Raw genomic sequence first — 23,974 nt, 5'->3', positions numbered from 1 at the left:
CCCCTTTAGATCTTTTTGTCATCTGATCATAAGGTTAACCAGAGAGAGAAAGAGAGAGAGAGAGAGAGAGAGAGAGAGAGAGAGAGGGGTATGAGAGGGAGAATGAGGTGTAGTACTCAAAGTGCTATGGATTAACCACAGTGTCCTGCTTCTGCCCATCTATGCTGTTGTGTCTATGCTGCTTTTAGTGTAAGAGGACTGCATGTATATGGAGGATGTGGTTGTGATGTGGTTGTGATGTGGTCAGAATCTGTGGTCTGGGATCTGTGGTTGAACTGTAGTATACAGAATACAAAAGGTGACAAATCCACATTTGATTTAGTGAGGAAGCAGGATTACTTAACACTCCAAACACTCATTAGGTACTAGATAGTTGCAGGTAATGTGTCCCATCAAACTGAAATGTCATTCATGGCAGAGTAGTATGAGGATTTGCCACATGTGAACTGTGGTCAGGTTAAGTGTACTGTTGATTGACAGCCTCATTTATGTCTCAAGCTCTGACAAAAAGTATAAAGCAATAACAAACTGTTTCTGCTACATTTCCAGTTATACTCTGATGACACCCTGAGAGAAAATAAGTGGAAATACCTTAAACCCAAAAATCTAGTATTTTCTATAATTTCTTATAAGATTATAATAAACCAAATATACAAAAAAAAAACTTTGTTTATTAAAAGGAACAAAATGTGTAAAGCAAATAGAAAGGCAAAAAAAGAGAAATCTACAGATTGAAATGAGTAAAATGTCCATAAAAAGGTTTAAGATTTGGGTCATTTTAAACATATACATTAATCATAATCATTGACCACATACTGCAGACATTTGCACTTCTTGGATGACATTTGGAAGACAGTGTGAATTGTATGCAAAGTCCCACACTGTGACTTTACCTATGTCTTTCTGTTCAGGTTCCATGAATTAAACACAAGTTTACAAAAAAGTAAGACAAAACAACAAAAACACAAAGCTGCAAAAAGTTGTGCTTTTCTGTTTTAGACACTGTGCTCTTTTGTAAGTGTTCACTTACACCAGTAGAGGTTACACTAATGTTGTATAGTCAGTCTTAGTCTCATACCCTGGCACAGCCACAAATATTCCATTGAAATCACCCATGCTTTGTTTAGTTAGCACTTAAAACATGGAAAATCTAAACACTCTGTTGGGGTTTGGACAGTGGAACATTGTCACTATCCTTAGTCTTCTAGTTTTTTTTTTCAGAGATTCATATAACGGAAACTAAAACCACTTTTTCACACAGTGGGGAAAATGCATTGTGACAGTCATTTAGAGAAGATGTGACTGTGGTTTTGCCTTGACGTCATGGCAATTACATTAAAAAGTTTAAAAAAAAGTTAAAAAGCAGGAATAAGCAAAAGCCACAATGTTTCCCTTAAAGGGATTTGCTGGATACCCAAAAAGTAACCTTCTATATGCTTTTTGTGAGGCATAAACTCCAGAGCAAGATTTCCCGGTTTAAAACCTTTCCCGGTTTAAGATCACAAAAAGCAGATGAATGAGAACATAGGCTTTAGCCTGCTAAAAAAATTATAATATAGACAGTTACATTAGTTACTTAGCAAAATTCTGGCTATACCTCCTTTTATTTTGGCACATCTTCATTTCTTATAGGTGCAAAACAATACTTTTATTTTATTGTACCAACCACCATAGATGGCGGATTAAAAGTGGACAAAACATATACTTGTTTTTAGTGTATTGCTTTTGTGTATAATATAAAAGTACCAAGAAATAATTTTGATGAAGTGCCACAAAGCATTTAAGAGCACATAAGGCCACCAACATTTTGTGTCTGGGTGGGTAAAAGACCCCAGTATGCTTCATTAGGAGAAGATGAAACACTTATATAACACTTAGGAGTCACAGAAACTCTAGAGATTGCCTGAAAATCTCCGATCAGCAGTTCTGAATTTCTCAAACCAGCTTGACTGGCACCAACAACCATGCTACTGTATGTGAATATCACTAAGATTACATTTTTATCCATTCTGATGTTGAATTGAACATTAACTGAAGACATATATCTGTATCTGCATGATTTTATGCATTGCACTGCTGCTATATGATTTTACAGATTGTAGAATTTCATGAACGTGCAGGTGTACCAAATGCAGTCGACATATAGCATGCTAATACATGAGATTTCTGTCTATATTTTTGTTTACATTGAATGGTTTTAATCTTCTCATCATCTTTGTTTGTTCTGAAAATCTGCTTGATCTGTTCTTTTATAACAAGTAATGTGCTATTTGTGTTTTCCTTCCACTTTAAACCATTTATATTTTGCTATATATATCACACACACACACACACACACACACACACACACACACACACACACACACACACACACACACACACACACACACACACACACACACACACACACACACACACACACACACACGATTAAACCCATCAGTTTCTGCTGCAGTTACTGCTGTCAACTTAGTTGCCACAAGTGTGTGTTAATCCACAGGTGAGCTTCCAGGAATGAAACTTTAGCCTGAACCCTATTACCTATTGCTTCTCATCCTTTGTGCCTTTCTTTTTGGTCTGTTGCTCTGTTCTCATGGACACGACTTAGAATCTCTTTTCCTCTCAGTCACTCCAGTACACTAAATTGAGATCTTTTACATCTTGTACAGCCTTGTATATCATACAGTACATCAATTAAAACCCAGCTTGTGTTGACACAAATGCACAAATGCCAGTCAGTCAAATCCTTTTATCCACATTGCGTATTATATAATTCACTCAGGTACACAAGACTTGCCTGTGCAGGTTTTTCCTGCACCGAAAGCATCTAGAGGCCTTTTGTTTTGGACTTCCAGCTGATAAAACAGCTTCTTCACCACGTAGTCACTGGCACAATACATCAGCAAGTAAAGATATTAATGTGCCCTGAGTCATATTTCATATTTATTTTGCAGCTCATCAAACATGGCACTGATTCAGTTGGACTTTGCTTTATTCATCAAGTCTACTCATATCACCAGGCCTGCCCATACGCCACAGATACCAATCAATCCTTTCTCTTTAAAAGCTGATCTTATGTCATAGCTAACGTTTGGAACTGTACTGTAGAGTTACAGCACCTGACCTGTCAGACCTGTCAGGCATTAAAGACTTCATCCAAAGAGATATACAGTAGAGGCCATGTATGTCCGCCAATGATTCTACCTAACCCTAAACCTTCTCCCTTTCAATCAACTTGTTTCAAGGTCACCAGTGTTTTACATGTGGTTTCAGGATGAAAGGTATCGGGGCCAAGAAGGAAGACCAAAGCTTTGCTGACCTGCTTTCTGTTTTCTTTGTTCCTCTGTTTTTCATCTACTCTGACAGAAAAGCTACAGGAAGCTTCTATTTGTCTAGATTTGTTTTTTCAGTGTCTGTCTTTCACATGAACAAGAAACTGATTGTATTTATTTATTTTTTACAAAATTGCTAGCTAGGTGTACCAAATATGGCAACTCAATTTAGACCAGTATAAAAAAACAGGACCTAGGTATTATTTCTAGCCAAACAATAACGATAATGTGCACCAATTACTTCTGCCTTTTAGTATATCTACATTTATACATGCTTGCATGAAATGGCCAGTGTTCAATACAGCAATAAAGGTGCCAAATCATGCAAATGTGATGCATTTTAAATATGGAGCTCGTTCTGAGGAGTCATCTGAACCCTCTGCTATGCTGAACATGCCAGCTTACAGTTCCTGGGAAAAAGTCTTGGGGATATACAGAACCCCTTTTGTGCCCTCTCATGGGTGGTGGTCTTTTTCAATCCCTGGTAACAGATTTTAGCTAGTGGGGATATTGTGGTATTTGTAATGAATGCGATCTTCTTTTGGGGCCCGGAAATGACTAACTGAGAATGGAACATTCTCTTTTTGGTGGAGAGGACTTGTAATTTACCATAATGGTAGACACATGGACACACCATCTGTATGCCTTCAGTGGAGAAAATGTGTCGATGGGCCTCTCAGATGAATCGTACATACATGGGACATTTGTCTTAATGGTTTCAGTGTCTCTTTAATAGTTTAACATATATTTCTGGATCCATAATTACATATACAGTAGATATGGAAGAAGAGAGGCAAATTAAATTGCTTTATCAAAGAAAAACCCCACATCATTTGTTATCACTCTCTGATCATTCATTATGGAATGATTTGCTGATTGTGGTAGTGTACCATTGTGTAACTTCACTGTATTTTAAAGCACCACATAATGAGAAGTAGGTTTTTACAAACTAGAGTGGTAAACATGAGAATATTATAATACACAAGGATATTATAATAATATAATATCCTCATGTAAAACATTTTCTATGATCACTAGAGCCAAATCTGTACACTGTGACCACATGCTCATAGCTGTTCCAAAATGGGTTTTATTCTGAACCAGTCCAATAGGCAGGCCGTCTGTGATAGGTTTTTTTTGTAAAACCTAGATCTTCTAAAGATGATTTCATATATTTGAACAATTTTCTACAACGGAAGAGTTTTTACAATGGAATCCAACAGTTTGAGAGCACGAGTGTAAATGCTTCTATCTCCAAAGTAGAATTTTATTTTACAGAATATATTAATGACAACAATTTGCGTAAATAATTTTTAGAATAAAGAGTTTATTAGTATCTCTCTCTCTCTCTCTCTGTCACACACTCTCTCTCTCTCTCTCTCTCTCTCTCACACACACACACACACACACACACAAACACACACACACGTATATATATAAATATATATATCAAATGCCATACATAAATATGAATAGAAAAATGTAACTCAAAAGACAGCAATTTATCAAAATAAATAAATAAGTATTAAAATTTTGAATGAAAAAATCCCAGATTTGCATTGTGGTTTCAGGCATTTGGACTGTATGGCTTTTTGAAAAAGGTTATTCTGCCCTTTGAGCACATGAAGAGCGCGCTAACAAACTGCACTTATAACACTAGCAAGTCCAGGTAACTATCACTTATTACAAACCTATAGGAAGTATTAGTCTTTATATGTAATGTTGACTAATCAGGGAATAGGAACTGTGTTTGGTTTCAGACATATTTTTTGACTAAAATATCCAGTGCCAGTGATAGAAGTTTTTTTAGCGCGCCGCGTGCCGCCGGCGCAGCTTTATGTCATTCTCAGCCAAGTGATGTTCACCATTATAAGCGTTTCATATTCCAGCTGGAGACTAAGGCATTAACTAAGTTCAAAGAACCACACAGCCTCTGAGAGTCAATGGATGTTGGTAACGTGATATGCATTGCACAGTGATGATACCTTAGACTGTAGCGTCACAGTTCACATACCTGTCTTTTAAAACTGGCAACATTTCATTTAATTCAGATCATTTTTTAATTTTACAGTTTATATTGCATCAACAAATATCTTTTACAGAAATATATACATTCAGGATATAACTTGACGATGGTTGAACCCTCATCTGGGTAACATCTGTTAGTGTGATTATTCTATTCTTTATGCTAGTGTATATGGTATAAATGTCAAGTTGTTTGATTATCTTAGTTTTACCATGAAGTTCATTTTGTACAAGTTACCACACTTTCATTTTGTACTGCACACCGATGCTAGTGGAAAACATTAATTTCAGTCCAAAGCCATGGATCATATGTCTTACCATCCACAATAATCTCATGTATCTTTAGGTTGTCCTGGTGTCCAAGCAGCAGAACATCAGGAGAGAGAGAGAGAGAGAGAGAGAGAGAGAGAGAGAGAGAGAGAGAGAGAGCGTCTGAATTACCCAAAGCGCTATGGATTGACCGCAGTGTTCTGCTTCTGACGTTTAGAGGAGAAATGAGAAATATCATAAATTTCATAAACTTGGAATAACTCCAAGTTTATATTGAAGGCACATACACATTCCCGTATAGAGTTTTTTATCTTGTATTTTTTTTTTTATTTATCTCATGCTTCGTGCGTATTTACATAACAAATATTGGGAAATGTTCTTCTAAATGTTATCTAAAGGAAAGAATGGCTTCGGTGGCCTTTTGATCTTCTAGCCTTATAATATCAGGCGCGTAAAGGGTGGAGACTTCACTCAAGGCGTGGAAAGCGAGACTCAAACGGTGAGAAGGGTTTAAACTTATTCCTGAACTCAAAGAAAGGAGCACCGAGACACTCGCCACAAAAGGGAAATATGGGCTTTCTTAATAATCATTTGACAAGTAAGTGTGCCAAATAATGACAGTGAAGCTGCGTGAAGAAATATATGCATGAGCACACAGGAGAATTTACTCTCTGAATGCACATACGAAGGAACAAACTTTGATGGATCACCAGGTGTATAAATCATTGCACTGATATGTAAGCATGTTGTCAGGTGCTCATTATCGCAACACATGGGATGCAGTGTTTGCAGGACTCGCCTGAACTCGGGCAGAGCACTGTCCAGAGTGCCGCTGCCTTTTACCATGCTCTTGCTGTTTATCTATCTTTTTCACTGCTTGAGTGGATTTTGCCAATTGGACTCGGTGCCAAAAATCTCGGAGCGACAAAATCTGATGAGCCACCAGGCACCAAGTGAAGTGCGCGCAGTGCGCGCGGAGCTCCGCTTGAACGGGACTATTTCCGCTCTCGTGAGCGCACTCACGGAGCCACTGGAGTCGGAACACGGCGGCGGGGAAAGTGGAATCTCTGTTTCAAACACGTACGGAAGTAAAAAATTTCCCCAAGCCATCATAATTGGCGTGAAGAAAGGGGGAACCAGGGCGCTGCTGGAGTTTCTGCGCGTCCATCCAGATGTGCGCGCTGTGGGCGCCGAGCCGCACTTCTTCGACAGATTCTACCACAAGGGTCTCGAGTGGTACAGGTACTGTAACACAACATGCACCATCACTGTGTGTTATGAGTGTGTTAAAGAAGCTCATGGATTGCTGTGTATTAGATGCAACATATTTGAACTCCTCTAAATGACTAGACTAGAGTTAACGTTCTCAGAAAAGTTCTGGTGACTTCACGACTATGTCACACAACAGGGTTAAAACACACACACACACACACACACACACACACACACACACACACACACACACACACACAGAATCGCTCACATGCGAATCTTTCCCAAGTTGTTCAAAATGTCTTTCCTTAATATATGCTACACGCCAGTCTATCACGTGAACATTTAATCTAAATAACATTTCACCTGCTTCTAAGCCATTACATGAAAAGTACACTACATGGAAGTGTGAACAGGTGTGCTGTCTGATAACATTTACCACTCAGGCAGCTGCATTTATCATGCAAGCTCAGAACAAAAACGAGTGCTAACATTAATCTTTCTATGTCAATGGAAACCTAAGGGTGTGTATTTTAATATTGTACATATATATTTTGGTGCGTATCGTTTACCTAAAGGTGCATTAAGTGTACATTTCTCTCTCTCTCTCTCTCTCTCTCTCTCTCTCTCTCTCTCTCTCTCTCTCTCTCTCTCTCTCTCTCTCACACACACACACACACAAACACACACACACACACACACACACACACACACACACACACACACACACACACACACACACACACTTTTAAAAGTAAAAGTAAAAGTGCTTCCTTAAATGTGTACTCTAGAAGATATTATAGAAGAGAACAGGGTGTAATGTCAGAAACTCCTTTAAGATCACACATTTATGCATATAACCATCATTTAGCTTTCAGAACATGAAGGGGTTTTATAACACTTATAGCCATTTTTATTGCATTTGTTCTTTATGCAAAATACCAAATCAGTTTTAAGACAAAAAAAGACTATGTAAGCTCATTCTCGTAGTGTAGCCAAAACTATTTTGAGTAAGAAGGGTGTGTGTGTTGGGATGGTAACAGGTTCAATCTCATCATGCACATATAATACATATAACATATAATTTTGCATCTGTGGACAGCACATGTCGGGTACCTGAGACCTACCATTTACAGTACTCCTTTGCTGTAAGCAGAAATCCAGAAGAGTATAGTTATACTGTTATTGTCCAGACATTTTCTAATTCACATGCCTTAACCAATGTTTTTAAAATGATGGGAATGTCAGGGCACTCAGAAAGAGCTTAGTGCTCATAGAACTTAGTTCTTTATTTATTTTATTAGTTCATAGAACTAATAAAATAAATTGGACAACAATTTCATATTTTTTTAAATAATGTTTTTAAAATATAGATCTAATTTTGCTTTAGCTGAATAGCATCAGGGAGCAGGATGTGTAAAAGATTTGAAAATTCACACAAAGCCAAATATAGTATGTATACACAAACTTGACAACCCTGACGGCTGCAAAAAAAAGGCATAATATTTGATGTTGCTCAGACTTGGTACTACATGGATGATGAGGGTTGGTGAAAAGAAGCTCAACCGCTGATATAAATAAATAAGATTATATGTTGCTAACTGTGTGTAACAGGGAAAAACATGGTATCTCAAAACTGCATAAAGTTGTAACTACTAAGTGATAAATTCTAATGGAAAAGATGACCGTAATGACCAAAGTGGTAATTTTATCATAGTTCTCGGCTGCTAAGTGTAATGGATGGAACCACTCGTAATGGTCTCCAGATGTCAGCACAATCTTACAGAACCTTTCAGCTAAGGAGAGTCTTGTCGTTTGTCTAATGGAATGACTGTCTGTTTTGGCAGTGGACACATGTAGGGAGAGTGAGATGAAGATAAGAGAGAAAGAAAGAAATGATAGCTACAAATTCAATGTTCAGAACAGCAATTTAGTCTCATAAGGCTTTTGTCACCTTACTCATTTGAAAATAAGAAAAACACATGGTAGTATTTTGCCACTGATCATTTTAGTGCAATCTGCATTCCCTTCTCCCACACCTCTCCCCCACATGAGGCAGCTCACATCCACTCGATGTAGGAGGAGAGGAAGTGTTTGTCTGCAAATTCCTGTGGCAGGCCTTACATCCAGAAGCCAGAGCACAACACTGCATGTGTTTTAATTGCTTGGATAAAGCTCCAGTAGTGGAAACGTCACTGGGAGCATTTGCCTTAAAAAGCCACCAGACTCCCCCTCTGTGCATGGTAACCTTATTGCATACAGATGTGGTGAAGGCAACCATACAAACCATACATTTCATGGTGCTGATGTCTGAAAGAGTGTTTCTGAAACCGACTACAGCTTTCTTTTCGTTGGAGGTATCAAAGGGTAGAAGTATGAAGTGTGCAAAGTGGCAAGCCAGAGCAGACCACTGTGGAGTTTGACTGAAGTAATCACGCTCCCAGCGCTGATGAAAGCACCTCTGCTGGCTAGACATAACTCACTATGACCTAAACAATGACACATACTGAGCAGACTCTGTGGAAATGAACAAGAAAGAAAAGAGTGAAGTGCCAAGAGAAGTGTTTGTTTATGTCCTAGACTGAAAAGTTCAACTCACTTCCTTTCAAGCAATTATAAATATGTTTTGATACTTTTTTCTCTTCTGTCACTAAACCAACATGGATAAATGGCATTGAGTGACCTCCAGGCTGCACTATGTCAGCGATAACTCACTGCACCACTGCATCCTGCGCTTCCTTTACCAGTTTGAGAGGGTCCTGACATGTGATCATGCTTGAATTCACACAACGTTCTATAAACTCACAAAACCTTCTTCAGATCTTCACCAGTCACAGATGCTTCTCTGATCACCTGTGCTGTGAGTTCATTCAGCTAGAAGTAGCTTGATTTCATGATAGTTTAGTTTAACATGTCCAGCTTGTCAAATAAGGCAGTCTGAAAGCAGGCTGTCGCAGCTTGAGCAGATTGTGTGTGATTGTCAGAGAACCACTAAAAGATTTTTAACAGTGTGATTGATGTGTCTAAAGAAAGCTTAATAGATTTGTCTGTACAGCATTGTAGAAATTCACCTGATTAGTCCTGCTACATTTTGCACAGGCTGTTGGATTTGCTGGTTGTTGTTATCCTTATGTTACATAACCCGACAGAATTATTAAATACATATCAAATGCCAGACATAAATATGAATATAAATATGTAACTCAAGAGAAAGCAATTTATATATATATATATATATATATATATATATATATATATATATATATATATATATATATATGTTCATGCCATGGCTTGAAAGCAGGAAAAATGCTCAAATGTGTCTCAAATCATCTGTCATTTAAAGCTTAGTTTCAATTGCAGCCAGCTTTGTTCACAATTCATAGGCTTTCTTGTATGTGCATATACAGTACTGTATTAGGCCTGTAAAACAGAGCCACATAACAACAGGGCCAAGAGAAACCTAAACAAAAGCCCTTAATGGGTTTTCAGTGATGGTTCATTTGGTTTTAGAGGTCTTCGGAACAATGCTTTTCATAGCCCATGAAAAACGGGGCACATGCAAACAGGAAAACCACTGTCATTCATGGGACAGCCATGTAGCTGATGCCTAAACAAATTTGACTGCATGTACATCTTAGACATTTTTGTGTGAAGTTTAGTTCATAAAGTCATGTGTTTTCTTGTCTTTTGAAGGAAATTACAAGGCCAAGAAAAACAAGGTTGCTTTAGACTGTGTACACATATCAGGAGCACAGAGGATCGAGCATTTAGTCGTAGCTGAAATACTGTATGACGGACTAAAATCTAATAGCTGGCATTACAGATGCAGTAGGAAATTTACTCCAACTGGGATGGAATCTTTTGACCAAAGACTGGGCAGTGAAATGACAGCTGCAATCCAGATTTCAGAGTTTCCAAAATTTAATTGGCACACCATAGCAAGCGCGACATAGAGAGTGTATTTTGCCTCAGTCTGTTTTTCCTGTTTCCTGTGTCCATATCTTTCGCCTTTTTTTAAACTGGTTGGAAACTGAATGCAACAATTATAGTAGATTTTGCTGTTTTAAACCTTGGTTGCATTCTACAAGCTAATTGAATGAGGATGAACAAAGAGTAAAAGTCATACCACAAAAGTTACAAAAAATCCAAATTTCTTTTGGAATTAAACTCCAGAGGACTGACCTCTGACAAGAATATGATATGTATGGCGTGATATTAAATACATGCAAAAAATCCTATCTGCATTTTATTCTGATTGTCAACAAACCTTCGGTGAACTCTGATATTCTCTTTTACAGTTAGTAAGAACTCTACTTAAAGTGTTTTTTCCTGGTGTATAAATACAAGTTTCTGTTCAACACACTAAAAAAAGGGAGTCTACAGAGGTGCTTTGCCCTGTATAATTATTACAACGAATGTAACGTGTTGGATCAGTTCCTACATAAGCTCCACAGAAGTCCTTCTGGAAAAAAATCTAATTTTTTGCAATGACAACGGATTTCTAATAGAGCTATGCATGACTAATACTAAAATCCTTACAACGAAATAAGAACATTAAAAAGGCATTCATCTTCTCTCTACACTGGACATCCTCAGGGAATATTCTCTGGCATTAAAAAAAAGTACATCCCACATGCATTGATCATGCATGACTTGAGTATTGATCAGACCAGATTAATTTCTCTCTTTGATCTTAATATAAACTTCAGATTGATGGATGATGAGTTCAACGCTTGATGTTTTTGAATTAATTCAGTCCTGCCCTTGAATCTGTTAATACGGTAGCAAGTGCAAACATCCTTACAGGTTAGGCATGAGCATAAGTAACCTTCTTATATGGTATATATACATGACTCATGACTATAGAATATCACTTCTAGCATAGCGCTGATGAACATTCACCCATATCTATATTTAAGGAATTAAACAATTTAATATGTTCATCTCTGCTTAGATATTCTGAGACTGGACCTTAAAGGAAACTTCCACACTGAGACACATTAATTATGTCTACATTAAAGTATTTATGATGTGCTTAATGATTCTACAGCTCATTTATTGGTTGGTGCTATATATCATTATTCTTTTAAGAAGTTTGCTGTTGTTCTTACTGTACATCATAGCATAGCATTGCTATAGTAGTTACTGTACAAAGGCAGGTATTTAGCTCGACTAGTTGAAGCCTCAGGAGCTGATCCGCTCTCAGTCAAACAGCATTGTGGATAAAGCTGGCAGCTGTTAACAAAAGTGAAAATAGTTTGTCAAAGAAAAACACTTAAGCTGAAAATGTCAACTCAGAATTTCATTACAAAATAAACCTTGGACACCACTGAAGATGACATGACATTAATAAAGATTAAAATACAAGTCGTTCCATTTGGATTTTCCTATAATCCTGTGATTACCGATGACCATTTTTCTTATATATCTGTTTCAGTGATGTTCAGGCAGGTTGACATGAATGTCTACTATAAGCAGCTTAATAAACTTTCCAAACGATTCCAGAAAGCACAAGTTCTCTAACGTCAGTAGACGTTGGAAAGGTTTAACAGTGAAGGAAGTGGTTTTAGTGTGGAGTCTGCTTGCACATCATTTTAAAAGTGTCTGCTTTATAGAGGGAAACACCATGGGAGCCAATAGTCTCAAACCCATATGGTCAGAATTACCATTCTATGAGGTGTATTGTTCATATTTCAGAAACATCCAAGAATTCTGGGGAGATCACTGTCACAAGCTCTCTATTAATCCAATGCCAATAAATCACACAGGAAAAGATGCTTATTGATGAGAACAAAGTTGCACATGCCAATATATAATGTCATATATTACTGACGCTCTGTTGTAATGCTTGGATGCTTTGCCATGCCCACAAAGAATAACATTAGGTTAGAGTCATGGCAAGCATTCAACAAAATCAGTATGCGATGGCAAAGTGCAATTGTACTACTATTAAAAGCAGACTATATTATATAAATGTTTTATTGTACTACTATAATATTCAATGTAACGTGCAGATTCCAAAAGCTTTTTTATGTCAGAAAATGTAAAGGAAATTTGTTTCATTTATATTTACATGTAGTCACTGTAAAATGTCTTCAGCGTTACTTCTTGACATATTAATACTGCAGCAGTATAAAAATCCCTAGCCTGGTTTCTTTAAGTCAAAGATGTTCCTTACCACAATGGCATGAACATAAATTTCCTTTTCTGTGTGGTCCTCTATGTGTGCTGGTGTTTGAGACACGAGATATTAAGTCATACATCTCATTTTGGGTTGGAAGCACAGTCTCAAAGCTTATGTTTATCACCCAAATAGAGCGCCGACTACAGCCCATGATTTATTTTTTTTTTTGTCCCATTTCATTCTGGAATTGGGAATTTAAGTAAAATTGTCATGACTGTTTGAAAGTGTTTCTGCTTAGAGCTATGAATTTGAAACTATATTCTGTTTGACCCAGTAGCCTCAGGAGGTTTTCAGCTACATCTGGAATGGTGGTTTGAATATTCTCACGGTGCCTATTTATCGTTATCATCCTCCATCATCCTCAGGCCATATTTGTCCTTGTCCATCACTATACTTGTCTGGCGCCTCATCATACCTGCCTGTCCAACACTTCAGCCTTTCTTTTCTTTTGCAAATGAAACCTGTGAGAGAAACATGTAAAACTGTATACACTTTACAGGTTATGACTCAGTCCTAGACTATAAATAAATGTTAACGCTTTAACACCTGATCCTCATGGGGTTCTTCAGCTTGACCCTCAGGGGGAGCTCTTAATAGTTTTCTGTCAAACCCTTCAATAAAATCCTGTGCAAGAATATTCTAAGTAGAACCCCATTAGATAGCCTGTTTCTAAGAGTGTACAGTCCTCTCTCCTTGTCTCATTATACACACTTTATATATTACTTAATTGTATTGTTCTTTTACAAATTAAAAACTAATTCTAACCCTTTTGGGAAATGATATCCATTTGCCGTGTTAGACATCCAGACACATTCCCATTGGCTTTAGCACATTCAGTGGGTGTGTAACATTTTACTGGTAGCAATTTATGTCCTTTAATAATGGTAGTTTTAGCATTGTCCACCGTACCCATTGTTCAGACATTAACTTGTCTGTAAAGTGATTATCATATTGAAGTTGTAAACTAAAGTAGAGTTCTTGCCACCAACACGCTGTAGCCTTTAGACTTACCATGTCTGTAAAATGTCTGTAAAATATCTGTAAAATCTCAACACTGTAAATCCTAAACAGCACAAATTTCACAAGCTTTTCTCAAAATGGATGAAATAAGCTTTTATACAAGCTTATTTCATCCATTTTGAGAAGAGCTTGTGAAATGTACAAAATAAAATTCTCATGCATTTGAACACATCAGCTTTAGCTGGCTGAGAAGAAGTGATGATGGCGGTTGGCCCACGAGAAGGAGGTGATTTAAGTGGCTAAATGGCTAAATGCTAGGGAATGAATGGTGGTGAGCTTTTATGATCTTGCAAAGATGGAAAGAGACTCTGTAATCAGAAACAAATTGCTTGTTGTGGGACGTATACTTGTATTCTCTAAACAGCAGGAACCTATCTGACTAACAGTATCAGTCAGCTATTTCCTAGTAATCTACACTCCATATGAACACGGACAAGACACAAAATTGTCCAGAATTTATGATGAAAAATAAACACTAATCTTGAGAAGTTCACCATGAATGACATGCATATAAATATATAATCAATATATAATATTTATTTATGCAAAAAAAAATTATTTTAGTATTAAATTTAGAGTCAAATGTTATGGTTTAAACTCCTTTCATCAATATGTTAGACAATTTTCAGTTTCCTTCATTACCACTATAATCCTATCTTTCTACATTTTGCTTTTAGAAACTAACAGCAAGACATTACTATTAATTATGTTTGAATCATCTGCTCAGCAGACAACTAGTTACTTGGAATAATAAAAATACAGCACCAATGAACATATTAGCACCGGAATTGCTATCAATCATAAATAACAAACACAAATATTCATTCATTCATTCATCTTCTACTACTTATCCAAACTACCTCGGGTTACGGGGAGCCTGTGCCTATCTCAGGCGTCATTGGGCATCAAGGCAGGATACACCCTGGACGGAGTGTATTCACTCTCATTCACTCACGCAATCACACACTAGGGACAATTTTCCAGAGATGCCAATCAACCTACCATGCATGTCTTTGGACCGGGGGAGGAAACCGAAGTACCCGGAAGAAACCCCCGAGGCACGGGGAGAACATGCAAACTCCACACACACAAGGTGGAGGCGGGAATCGAACCCCGACCCTGGAGGTGTGAGGCGAACCTGCTAACCACTAAGCCACCGTGCCCCCTATCAAACACAAATATATCACAAATATTTTAGTATAATGTGTTCGAGGAAGGAGTTTTAATTCATAAGGTCTGGAACGTTTCACAATTACGAGAAACACACTGGCACTAAGCAAAACAATGAAAAATGCACATTTGCTTTACAGCTCCGGTATTGTGGAGCACATTGCATGCATAAACAAGTGCAAAGTTTCTGAAAAGGCCATGGTCTGTGTCTATTTATCTGTTTATTTTTTCACTTTGCTTAATCTTTTGCACTGCAGTATGTAAGGAACAGGTGCACTAAAGCTGTGGTTTGTATTTTCACTTTGTCCTCCAGACCGACTAGTGGATGCACACATTCCCTTCTGATCTATTTTCCTGAAATGCATTCTCAGTGTAAATTTTAAATGGTTATTTTTAATCCTGGGAGAAAAGAAGTAATGATTTTTCTTGGTGCCATGGCCACATTAATTATGAATGAATTCACCTAGACAGCTTTCAGTCAATCCCTGATGACTTATCAGAGGACTTTTTAGAGTCATTGAACAGGAGATCAGGGACACAGACATGCACAGACATTGCAGTCACATAACCTTGATCACTTTTAGTACTTCTCTTTGCGTGTCTTCCACCTCACACCTTGGAGACAGACACATTGATCTGCAGCAACTGAGGCATAGAAGCACAGAAGCACATATATAATGATCCTACATTGAGGAGGTATTCATAAAGTATAGATACACCTTCTAATTGGGTGAACATCTTCATAAATGACCCACTATATGTAGGATAGTTTAATAATGTACAGCACAAGGGATATAAACCTATAGTTGTTTGACTGTCATGTAAATCGTGTACATGTCCAAATGCATTCACTCTAGCTAGAGAACGATACATGACTACTGTGGTCAGTCTCAAAAAACAATATTTATGTACGCAAGGGATCTGTGCATGTCCTTGATGCACACATGTTGTGTGCACACAACATGAATTTCTGCTCATGTTCACCACCACAGACTTGAAGCTGATTTCCCATCCTGATCTCTGTCAAACTCACTCAAAATGTCAGAAACTATATCACAAAGAAAAGTGATACAGTTCTGGATATTCTCTAACAAACAGGGCTTAATGATCTCCATGTGGTTATGGATAGGGTTATCACAAGCAGAGAATTAAGTACAGTAGCACTTTACTATGCTCATTTTGAACATTTAAGACAATTCACATCAATGTCAATCATGAATACTTTTAAACTAGGTCTGGAATGATGTGAAAAGTGACTGAAAACTTGCTGTACTGCTGCTTTTGCTTAATCACCATCTTCTTACAACTTAATATTATCATTAAGCATGGCTTTAAATGAGACCTCAGGTTTATAAAGTTCTATCTGGCTCCTAAGTCTGTAATTTAGAGGTTTATAACAAAATATTGCTTTAAGATACAAGAAAATACAGTTATATTTGGCTTGAACTCATTGGGGGTAAATTATTTTTTTCTATAACAGAATTAACAGATAGCAACTTATAAGATTTCATTAAAGTATTAAATTTCATGGTTTTAGGAAAAGGAAAACTTTTCAGGTGTTTCATTTTACTCCTATAAATGATCAAAATCATTAAAAAAAACTAAAGATGAAATGCATGAAAGAAAAAACAAGTAAAGAAAAACTTTTTTCTCTCTTTCCCTTTTTTCTTTTTGTTACTTTCAACGCAAAAAATACAAATACTGAATGAGCAAAAAAATAACTAAAATACGGATCCAAAACCAGCTGACAATAAAACGAAAAACCACCGTTCTTGTGGCTGTGATTTTCTTCATAATATTTTTCTTTCACTTTTGTGCATCTTACTTATGTCACGATGCAGGACAAAGGCGAGTGAGGATCCAAGTGCAGTTTTTAACGTTTTAATAAACTAAGTCAAGACACAGAAAACAGACAGGAAAAACTAGGCAACACAGCGCAAACAGGAACACAAACATATAGACAACGACTAGCAACAGGGACGTGAGAAAACAGAGTATATATAACTGACAGGAACCAATGACAAAGCAGAGACAATCAGAGACAAAGACAACACATGAAGGAGAGATGGAGTTCAATTAATGTCCGTGGTAACCAGTGAGTGGGCGGAGCAAACAATTAACAACAGGGAAAGACAGCAGACAGAAACGGCAGAAACACAGACAGACTCATTACAACTTACTTAAATAAATAATATGATTAATACATTTGTATTGTAAGCTAAAGTAATATTTGATTATGTTCTACTTTAATTATTGGCATGTTCTTTGTCTTTAGTACAGATTCATTAGTTTATCTAGCTCATCAAGGCAAGAGTTACTGTGTAGGTGATTGACTGTGATTTTTTTTTTCTTTCTTGCACAAAACATATTTAAATTCCACTGCAGAGATAAAAGGTAGAAGGAATAGCAGATTATCTAACTGGCTTTCTAACTGGCAATCTTATACAATTTGCATCACCATATAGAAGCAGAAATGACAAAAGTAAATTAAAATGTAAAATATTGATAAACTTTAACACTGATAATTAGATATGTTAAATTTGATTCAATTTGAGTTTGACATATACTGATTGACTCATGCCTGTATTTGTTCTGTTTCTACTGATAACCTTTACTGTCACTCTTGTAGAACTGGTGTATTCCCTCTAAATAGCAGGTTATAATGACATGTGCTGCACCTATGCAATCACTCATCTACAGGCATATATCAGATATCAGTGCATATACCCCTGTCATCTACAGACAAATATCCCTAAAGCATAACAGTACAAAGGTAACTGTTAAATGGTAGAATGAGCATTACACTGAATTCTCTCTCTATCTCTCTCTCCCAGTTAAGATGATCTTAACTTGCTTGAAGACAGACACACACACACACACACACACACACACACACACACAGGAGGGGCCTGAGACTGCATTGACAGGGAGCAGGAAGTCTCAGGAAATTACTGTTAAGTGGTTCTTGCGGCTTTGTGGCTTTTGCTGATCAGATCCTTATTGAGCGGAGTACTGTTTCACATGATGTTCATAAGTCCCCTTTAATCCCACCGCTTTAGAAAGAAAAGCAAGATGGGTCTCAGAAGGGCATTGTCCACCATATGATTTACATCACAACCTAGCAAACAAAAGCCCAAAGTCACGGTGGTTTTGCTTGAATGCGGAAATTTGGCACAAGCTTCCTATGAAATCCACATTTTGCCACATTTTGCATTTTCCAATTAAAATTGCTTGGATATAAAATGTTCTGAACCTTTGATTCTAGGTTTTCCAGACCTTGAGGATAGCAGTGTCCTCAAACACTTCATGTTTTTTAATTGATTCCTTTTTGTGCTTCACATGTTATGTTACATGGAGGATGAGGTCTGTTACTGTATCTCATTCGCCTTTTTTTGCAGGGCTTAGACACTATGTGGCATAAGACCTCTCTTTGACAAGGTTGCAAGCTATCTTTTATCTGTACAATCACAGAGAATTTGATCCATTTGAACCAATATGTGTTAGTTTTCTATTTGTTCTGATCTAAGTGATCATGAAACAAAGAAGTTGCAAGCAGAAGGGGTGGGAAGGGATTAATGCTAGAAAGGTAAATTAATGTGTTTTTTATTCATTGCCAAACCTTTCAAAATCACAGAAATGAATCAAGAACCAGACCAGATGCAAAAAAGGATTAATAAGCAATATAAATACATTTTTTTTAAAATCAACAGTAGTTTTAAGTGCTGCATTGATAACACCAATTTTTTCTTTTTCAGCTTTTATATCAAGAAAACATTGTACTCAATTGTCCTCTGGCATGGCAGTCAGTCTCTGCTGTCTGACTCTGAATTTGTGTCATGCATCTTAGATTAGCAGCTCATATCTCAAAAATTCTGGCCAAAACCAATAATATATAATGTGTTTGCTTCAGTTTCTTCGGTTGTTTTGCTTCAGAGTTGATTGTTCTTACTACAGTCAAACCAAACAAGAATTCAATAGAAATTGGACCACTGCTTACTTTAATTCACACCTGAATGTGAGTGTGATTGTGTATGATTGAGTGTGTATAGTTCATACCTGCCCAAACAAAATGGGAATACACATCCCTCAGGGTGTTTTCCCAACTTGTTCCCAGTGTTAACAGTGCCAGATCCACAAAGTCCCTGACCAGGCTGAAGTGTAGATGATTTACTAAGCCAGATCTTAAAAAGAACTAATACTCATTACTTGAATGCATCTAAGCTGTCTTTTTTCTATTATGATTTATACACTGAAATCTTCCATTTTGCAGGAACCTGATGCCAAGGACCCTTGATGGGCAGATCACAATGGAAAAGACCCCCAGCTACTTTGTCACCAAAGAAGCCCCTTCCCGACTGTGTGCTATGAACTGTAAGACCAAACTCATTGTGGTGGTGCGAGATCCGGTGACCAGAGCTGTGTCTGATTACACACAGACTCAGACCAAAAGCCCAGTACTTCAGTCCTTCCAGACACTGGTTTTCAAAAACTCCAGCTTGGGAGTCATTGATACCTTATGGAGTGCTGTGCGCATTGGCATGTATGCACAGCACCTGGAGAACTGGCTTCAGCACTTTCCACTATCCAGCTTCTTGTTTGTAAGTGGGGAGAGACTAGTTAGCGACCCAGCCGGTGAGGTGGGACGTGTACAAGACTTCTTGGGTCTCAAGCGCATTGTCAGCAACAAGCACTTCTACTTCAACCAGACTAAGGGCTTCCCGTGTCTGAAGAAGCCGGAGGGCAGCAGTAGGCCACGTTGCCTGGGAAAATCCAAGGGTAGGACTCACCCTCACATTCCAGCAGATGTCCTTCAGAAACTTAGGGAGTTTTATAGACCCTTCAACCACAAGTTCTACCAGATGAGTGGCCATGATTTTGGCTGGGACTGAAGCTTTGCAAGTGGAGTTGGATTAAAAAGACAACTTAACACACACCATTTGCACATTTCAGAACATTTATTTCATTTACACATTCTCTAAAAAGGAGGAAGTGTGACTTCATATAACTAGAGCCAGTCCTAGGTCACTGCATGTTATTGGAATGTTTATTAAGTATTCAACAGGTTCAGATAAGCTTATTTAGGTCTTCTGGATCCTAATATTATGCAATGCACAGTATATTGTATATCATACATACTGAAAGGTGTTTCTTTCTATTACCTTCTTTGTAAAATAGAAAAGTATGAGGTACATTCATTAAACCAAATGTAGTCCCTGAATGACGTACTGCACAGAGGAAAATGCCAACACTGTAATGTTTATCATGAAAAGGCTTAATAGATTGTTATGCCAGCAACAGCACAATACAGTCACACCTAGTGAATGAAAGAAGAAATTAAACTTTGCAAGACATTTATTGTTTTCTGGAAAGGTTATCATGTACTGTATATTTATTTTTTATGTGTAAATATATTTATCTATTGCCATTATACTGTGTAAGCATGCTTGGACCACTATTTTGAGCTTACATTATTTACATTTCACACCAATCATAATATTTCGATAAACCACTATACTTCAATACATTTTGGATGTGTTTAGGAGCTGTACAATAAATAGGAATTCATGAAAGTAGATTGTTGAAGGTTAAAGATTCATTTAGCGTCACAATAGCGCTGGCATCTAACAGCTCTGTGGTCCATCCTGAACTCTCTGCATGTTTGGAGTCTCATATGTTCTTCCAGTGTCTTTCTGGACTCCCTCTGAGTTTTCTAGATCCCAGAAAACTGTAGGTGGATTGGATACTTAAAAGTGTGAATATAAGTGGGCATGGTATATCTAATTCAGAATAACAAGCCTGACACCCAGTGGTCCTGGGATAGGTTCTGTACTCTATACTGTATTGTGCATCCTCAACCCCGACCAGGGTAAAGTGTTTACTGAAGATGAATGAATTGATGTTTGAATGAATGAATGAATGAAAAAAAATTGCACAGTGCAGTTGTTTTCTCAAACTTGGCCTCCACACAGAAACTGTGCCATATATGTATACATATGTATATGGTCATTTACAAATAAATGAATTGGTACAGTATATGTTAATACCTTGTGCCTTTCGGTTAGATGTAATTTGATCCCTACACAATTGAAATACATGAACTCAAATTAGAACTATGAATGTATTAAACTCAACACAACATTCTTTTACATACATTCAATGGACATTCAATTAATGGTCTACATAATGTCTTAAGTAATGTATGTTTTTTCCACATAGGATGCATGGGAATAAACAACAAGGGAAACAAAAGATAATGCTCAAGATGAAAATGTGTCACATCTTCCCTCCCTTTATTCCTTTTGTCTTACTTACTGATATATAATGTGCTTTGGAATTTAATTACACAATATGTCTTCTTGTATGTATATGTATACAAAAACAAAGGACTTTGTAGATTATACACAACAGAATATGTCTAAACTGTAACAAACTGTATATATGATGCTTTTGCCTCATGCTCTTACTTCTTATGTAGTTCATTTTTAATTCCTGGTTTATTTGCTGTACAAGATTTTATACTGTAAAATTTTATTGTTTTTACTTCATTAGTATTGCTGTAATGTCATATGCATTTTGTATACATGGAGGACCAAGTCTGTCTAAATGCAAAACAAAACAAAACTAAAATATATTATTAAGATCACGAATAAATACAGTTATTTCAATAATTATATAATTAGAAATGAGATGGATTTTTCCTTGGTTGGATTTAAACTCTATATAATTTCTGTTCTTTATTTATCCTGAAGCTACTTGTTTATTATTATTATTATTATTATTATTATTATTATTATTATGCTGGTATTGATGGGGGCTGTCACAAATGTGTCACAATGTCTCTTTTTCCACATTTGTTGATTTATATCAGACTGTGTATCACCAGTTCTGGACCAGCTCCATCATCAGTCTCTTTGAATGCACTAGAGTAAAAATGAAAGGCAGGTAATGGAATCTGCTTTGTAGAGATTACAATGTACTGTACTTATACTTGGACTTATATAAGTACACAATATAATATACACAATATAATAATTATAGCTATAAAAAAGTCAAATTGTATGAGTCGTTATTTAATAAGTAAATAAAAATATTAGCATTGGCAAAATACTGTGGTATAAGAGGAATGAAATTATGTTATTGTAAAATAAACAGGTTTTGATTCTGAGAAGTCTGCGTCCAACGTACTTTATTACACCAAAGGCAGTTTAAAACAAATGAATGTCGAGAGGTGAGAAAAATGAAAAAACCAAGGAGCACCAAAAGAATTAAAATAGAGGCAGGATGTGTCATTTATAAATAAATGGTTTGCAGATCCTAAACTTAGCCTTTTTAACATCTTCACTTATTCATTATGAAAGTTTTGAGATTACCGCTTTGCCTGCTGTAACCCGTTCTTGCCTACATGGGCCTGTAATGACAGAAACCGTGTTGTTACCTAGCCACATGTAAAAGAGAGTCGGTTGTGTGTCTTTTTAATCAATATATCAGTCAGTGACAGATGATTAAATCAATAACATGGAGCAAAAATATAAATATGGATGGAGTCAGCATGGAATGGAACGAGGAGGAGGACAGGAGATTACTCCTTAAATTTACAACCCTGTGGAAAATTATTTTAGCACATTATTCTTGCATGAGGCTCTCATATGCTGCTAGAATGCCTTTAATCAATGAGTACAGAGCAACTAACGACAAATATTCAAGTTATAATATGGACATGGACTTTTGCTACATACACAACAGCATCTACATAAGCTTAGACTGACGTGTTTGTGATGTGCTTAACGATGATGCTAAATTTTTAGTTGGCTGCTACTCCTACTGCTACTCCAGCGAGAAATTTCTAGAACATTTACTATAGCATTTGATACCAGTTTCTCAGAATTTAATTTAAAAAGAAATCTTGGATGCTTTTGAAGATCACAGATGGTGGATTTTCTCTTTTCTTTATTTGTGTTATTCATTTTGCTGTTATTGGGGAACCCTTAATCTTCTGTGTAAAACAACAAATGCTTTCCTTTTCAGAAAAAAGTTTCAAGTTGTACAAGTTGCTCTGTACTTAAGAGAGCTACTGTAGAACACTGAAATGTGGAACACTACCGTCTAATTACAGAGTAAGATGCACACATTACCAGTGGTAAGTTAAACTGCTCTTGTGCTAATCTGGTACTAGCTCTGAATACTGTAAGACATTTGTTTTTTGTTTACATGTTCTGGCCACCACTGAACCACTACTCCAAGTTTAATTGTAGGTGCACACAACGCTTAATTGGATAAATCATCTGATTTCTCCTGCTGCTAACCGCAATTTCATTCATGCCAGAAGATCCTCCCACTGACAATATTTTTTTTTTTATTTTTTTTTTATTTTTTTTATAAAATTGCCCCAAAGATGTGTCAGTTCCAGATGGAAGAGCAGGGATCAGACGTGCCAGTTTGGTAGGCATATGGCAGGATAATCAGGCCGTGGCATTGAACAGACACGGTGGTAGGAGGATCTAAAGGAATACTGAAAGATCTGCTTTTTGATTTGTGGGATTACTGTGTTAAAGTGATTCTTCCTTACCAAGCCAATAAATAGTGGCTGAATGGAAAGCTTTCCATGCCTGCTAACATCCACTTAAACCTGAGGTATGGCTGGCTTGGGACATACCAAAAGTGAATTAATAACTGTTATAAACAGTTAATTTTCAGATAATAATTCAGCAAACTACAGTCCAAATTACAGACTTATATGACCAAACATACTATTTTCAAG

At 36.9% G+C, this 23,974-nt stretch overlaps 1 protein-coding gene across 1 annotated transcript; it reads left to right on the top strand.

Annotated features, from left to right (window-relative positions):
* Positions 1 to 6,137: 6,137 nt before the first annotated feature.
* Positions 6,138 to 22,275, top strand: LOC132861046 (heparan sulfate glucosamine 3-O-sulfotransferase 6-like). The gene is made up of 2 exons (XM_060892388.1): positions 6,138 to 6,869; positions 19,487 to 22,275. Exons 1-2 carry the CDS (start codon positions 6,400 to 6,402, stop codon positions 20,103 to 20,105), a joined length of 1,089 nt encoding a protein of 362 aa, XP_060748371.1. The 5' UTR covers positions 6,138 to 6,399; the 3' UTR covers positions 20,106 to 22,275.
* The last annotated feature ends 1,699 nt before the right edge of the window (positions 22,276 to 23,974 follow it).

Source organism: Tachysurus vachellii, chromosome 18, assembly GCF_030014155.1.
Source record: "Tachysurus vachellii isolate PV-2020 chromosome 18, HZAU_Pvac_v1, whole genome shotgun sequence".
Lineage (NCBI taxonomy): Eukaryota > Metazoa > Chordata > Actinopteri > Siluriformes > Bagridae > Tachysurus > Tachysurus vachellii.
Note: the sequence above shows the minus strand (reverse complement) of the source record. Positions and strands in the feature narration are given on the sequence as shown.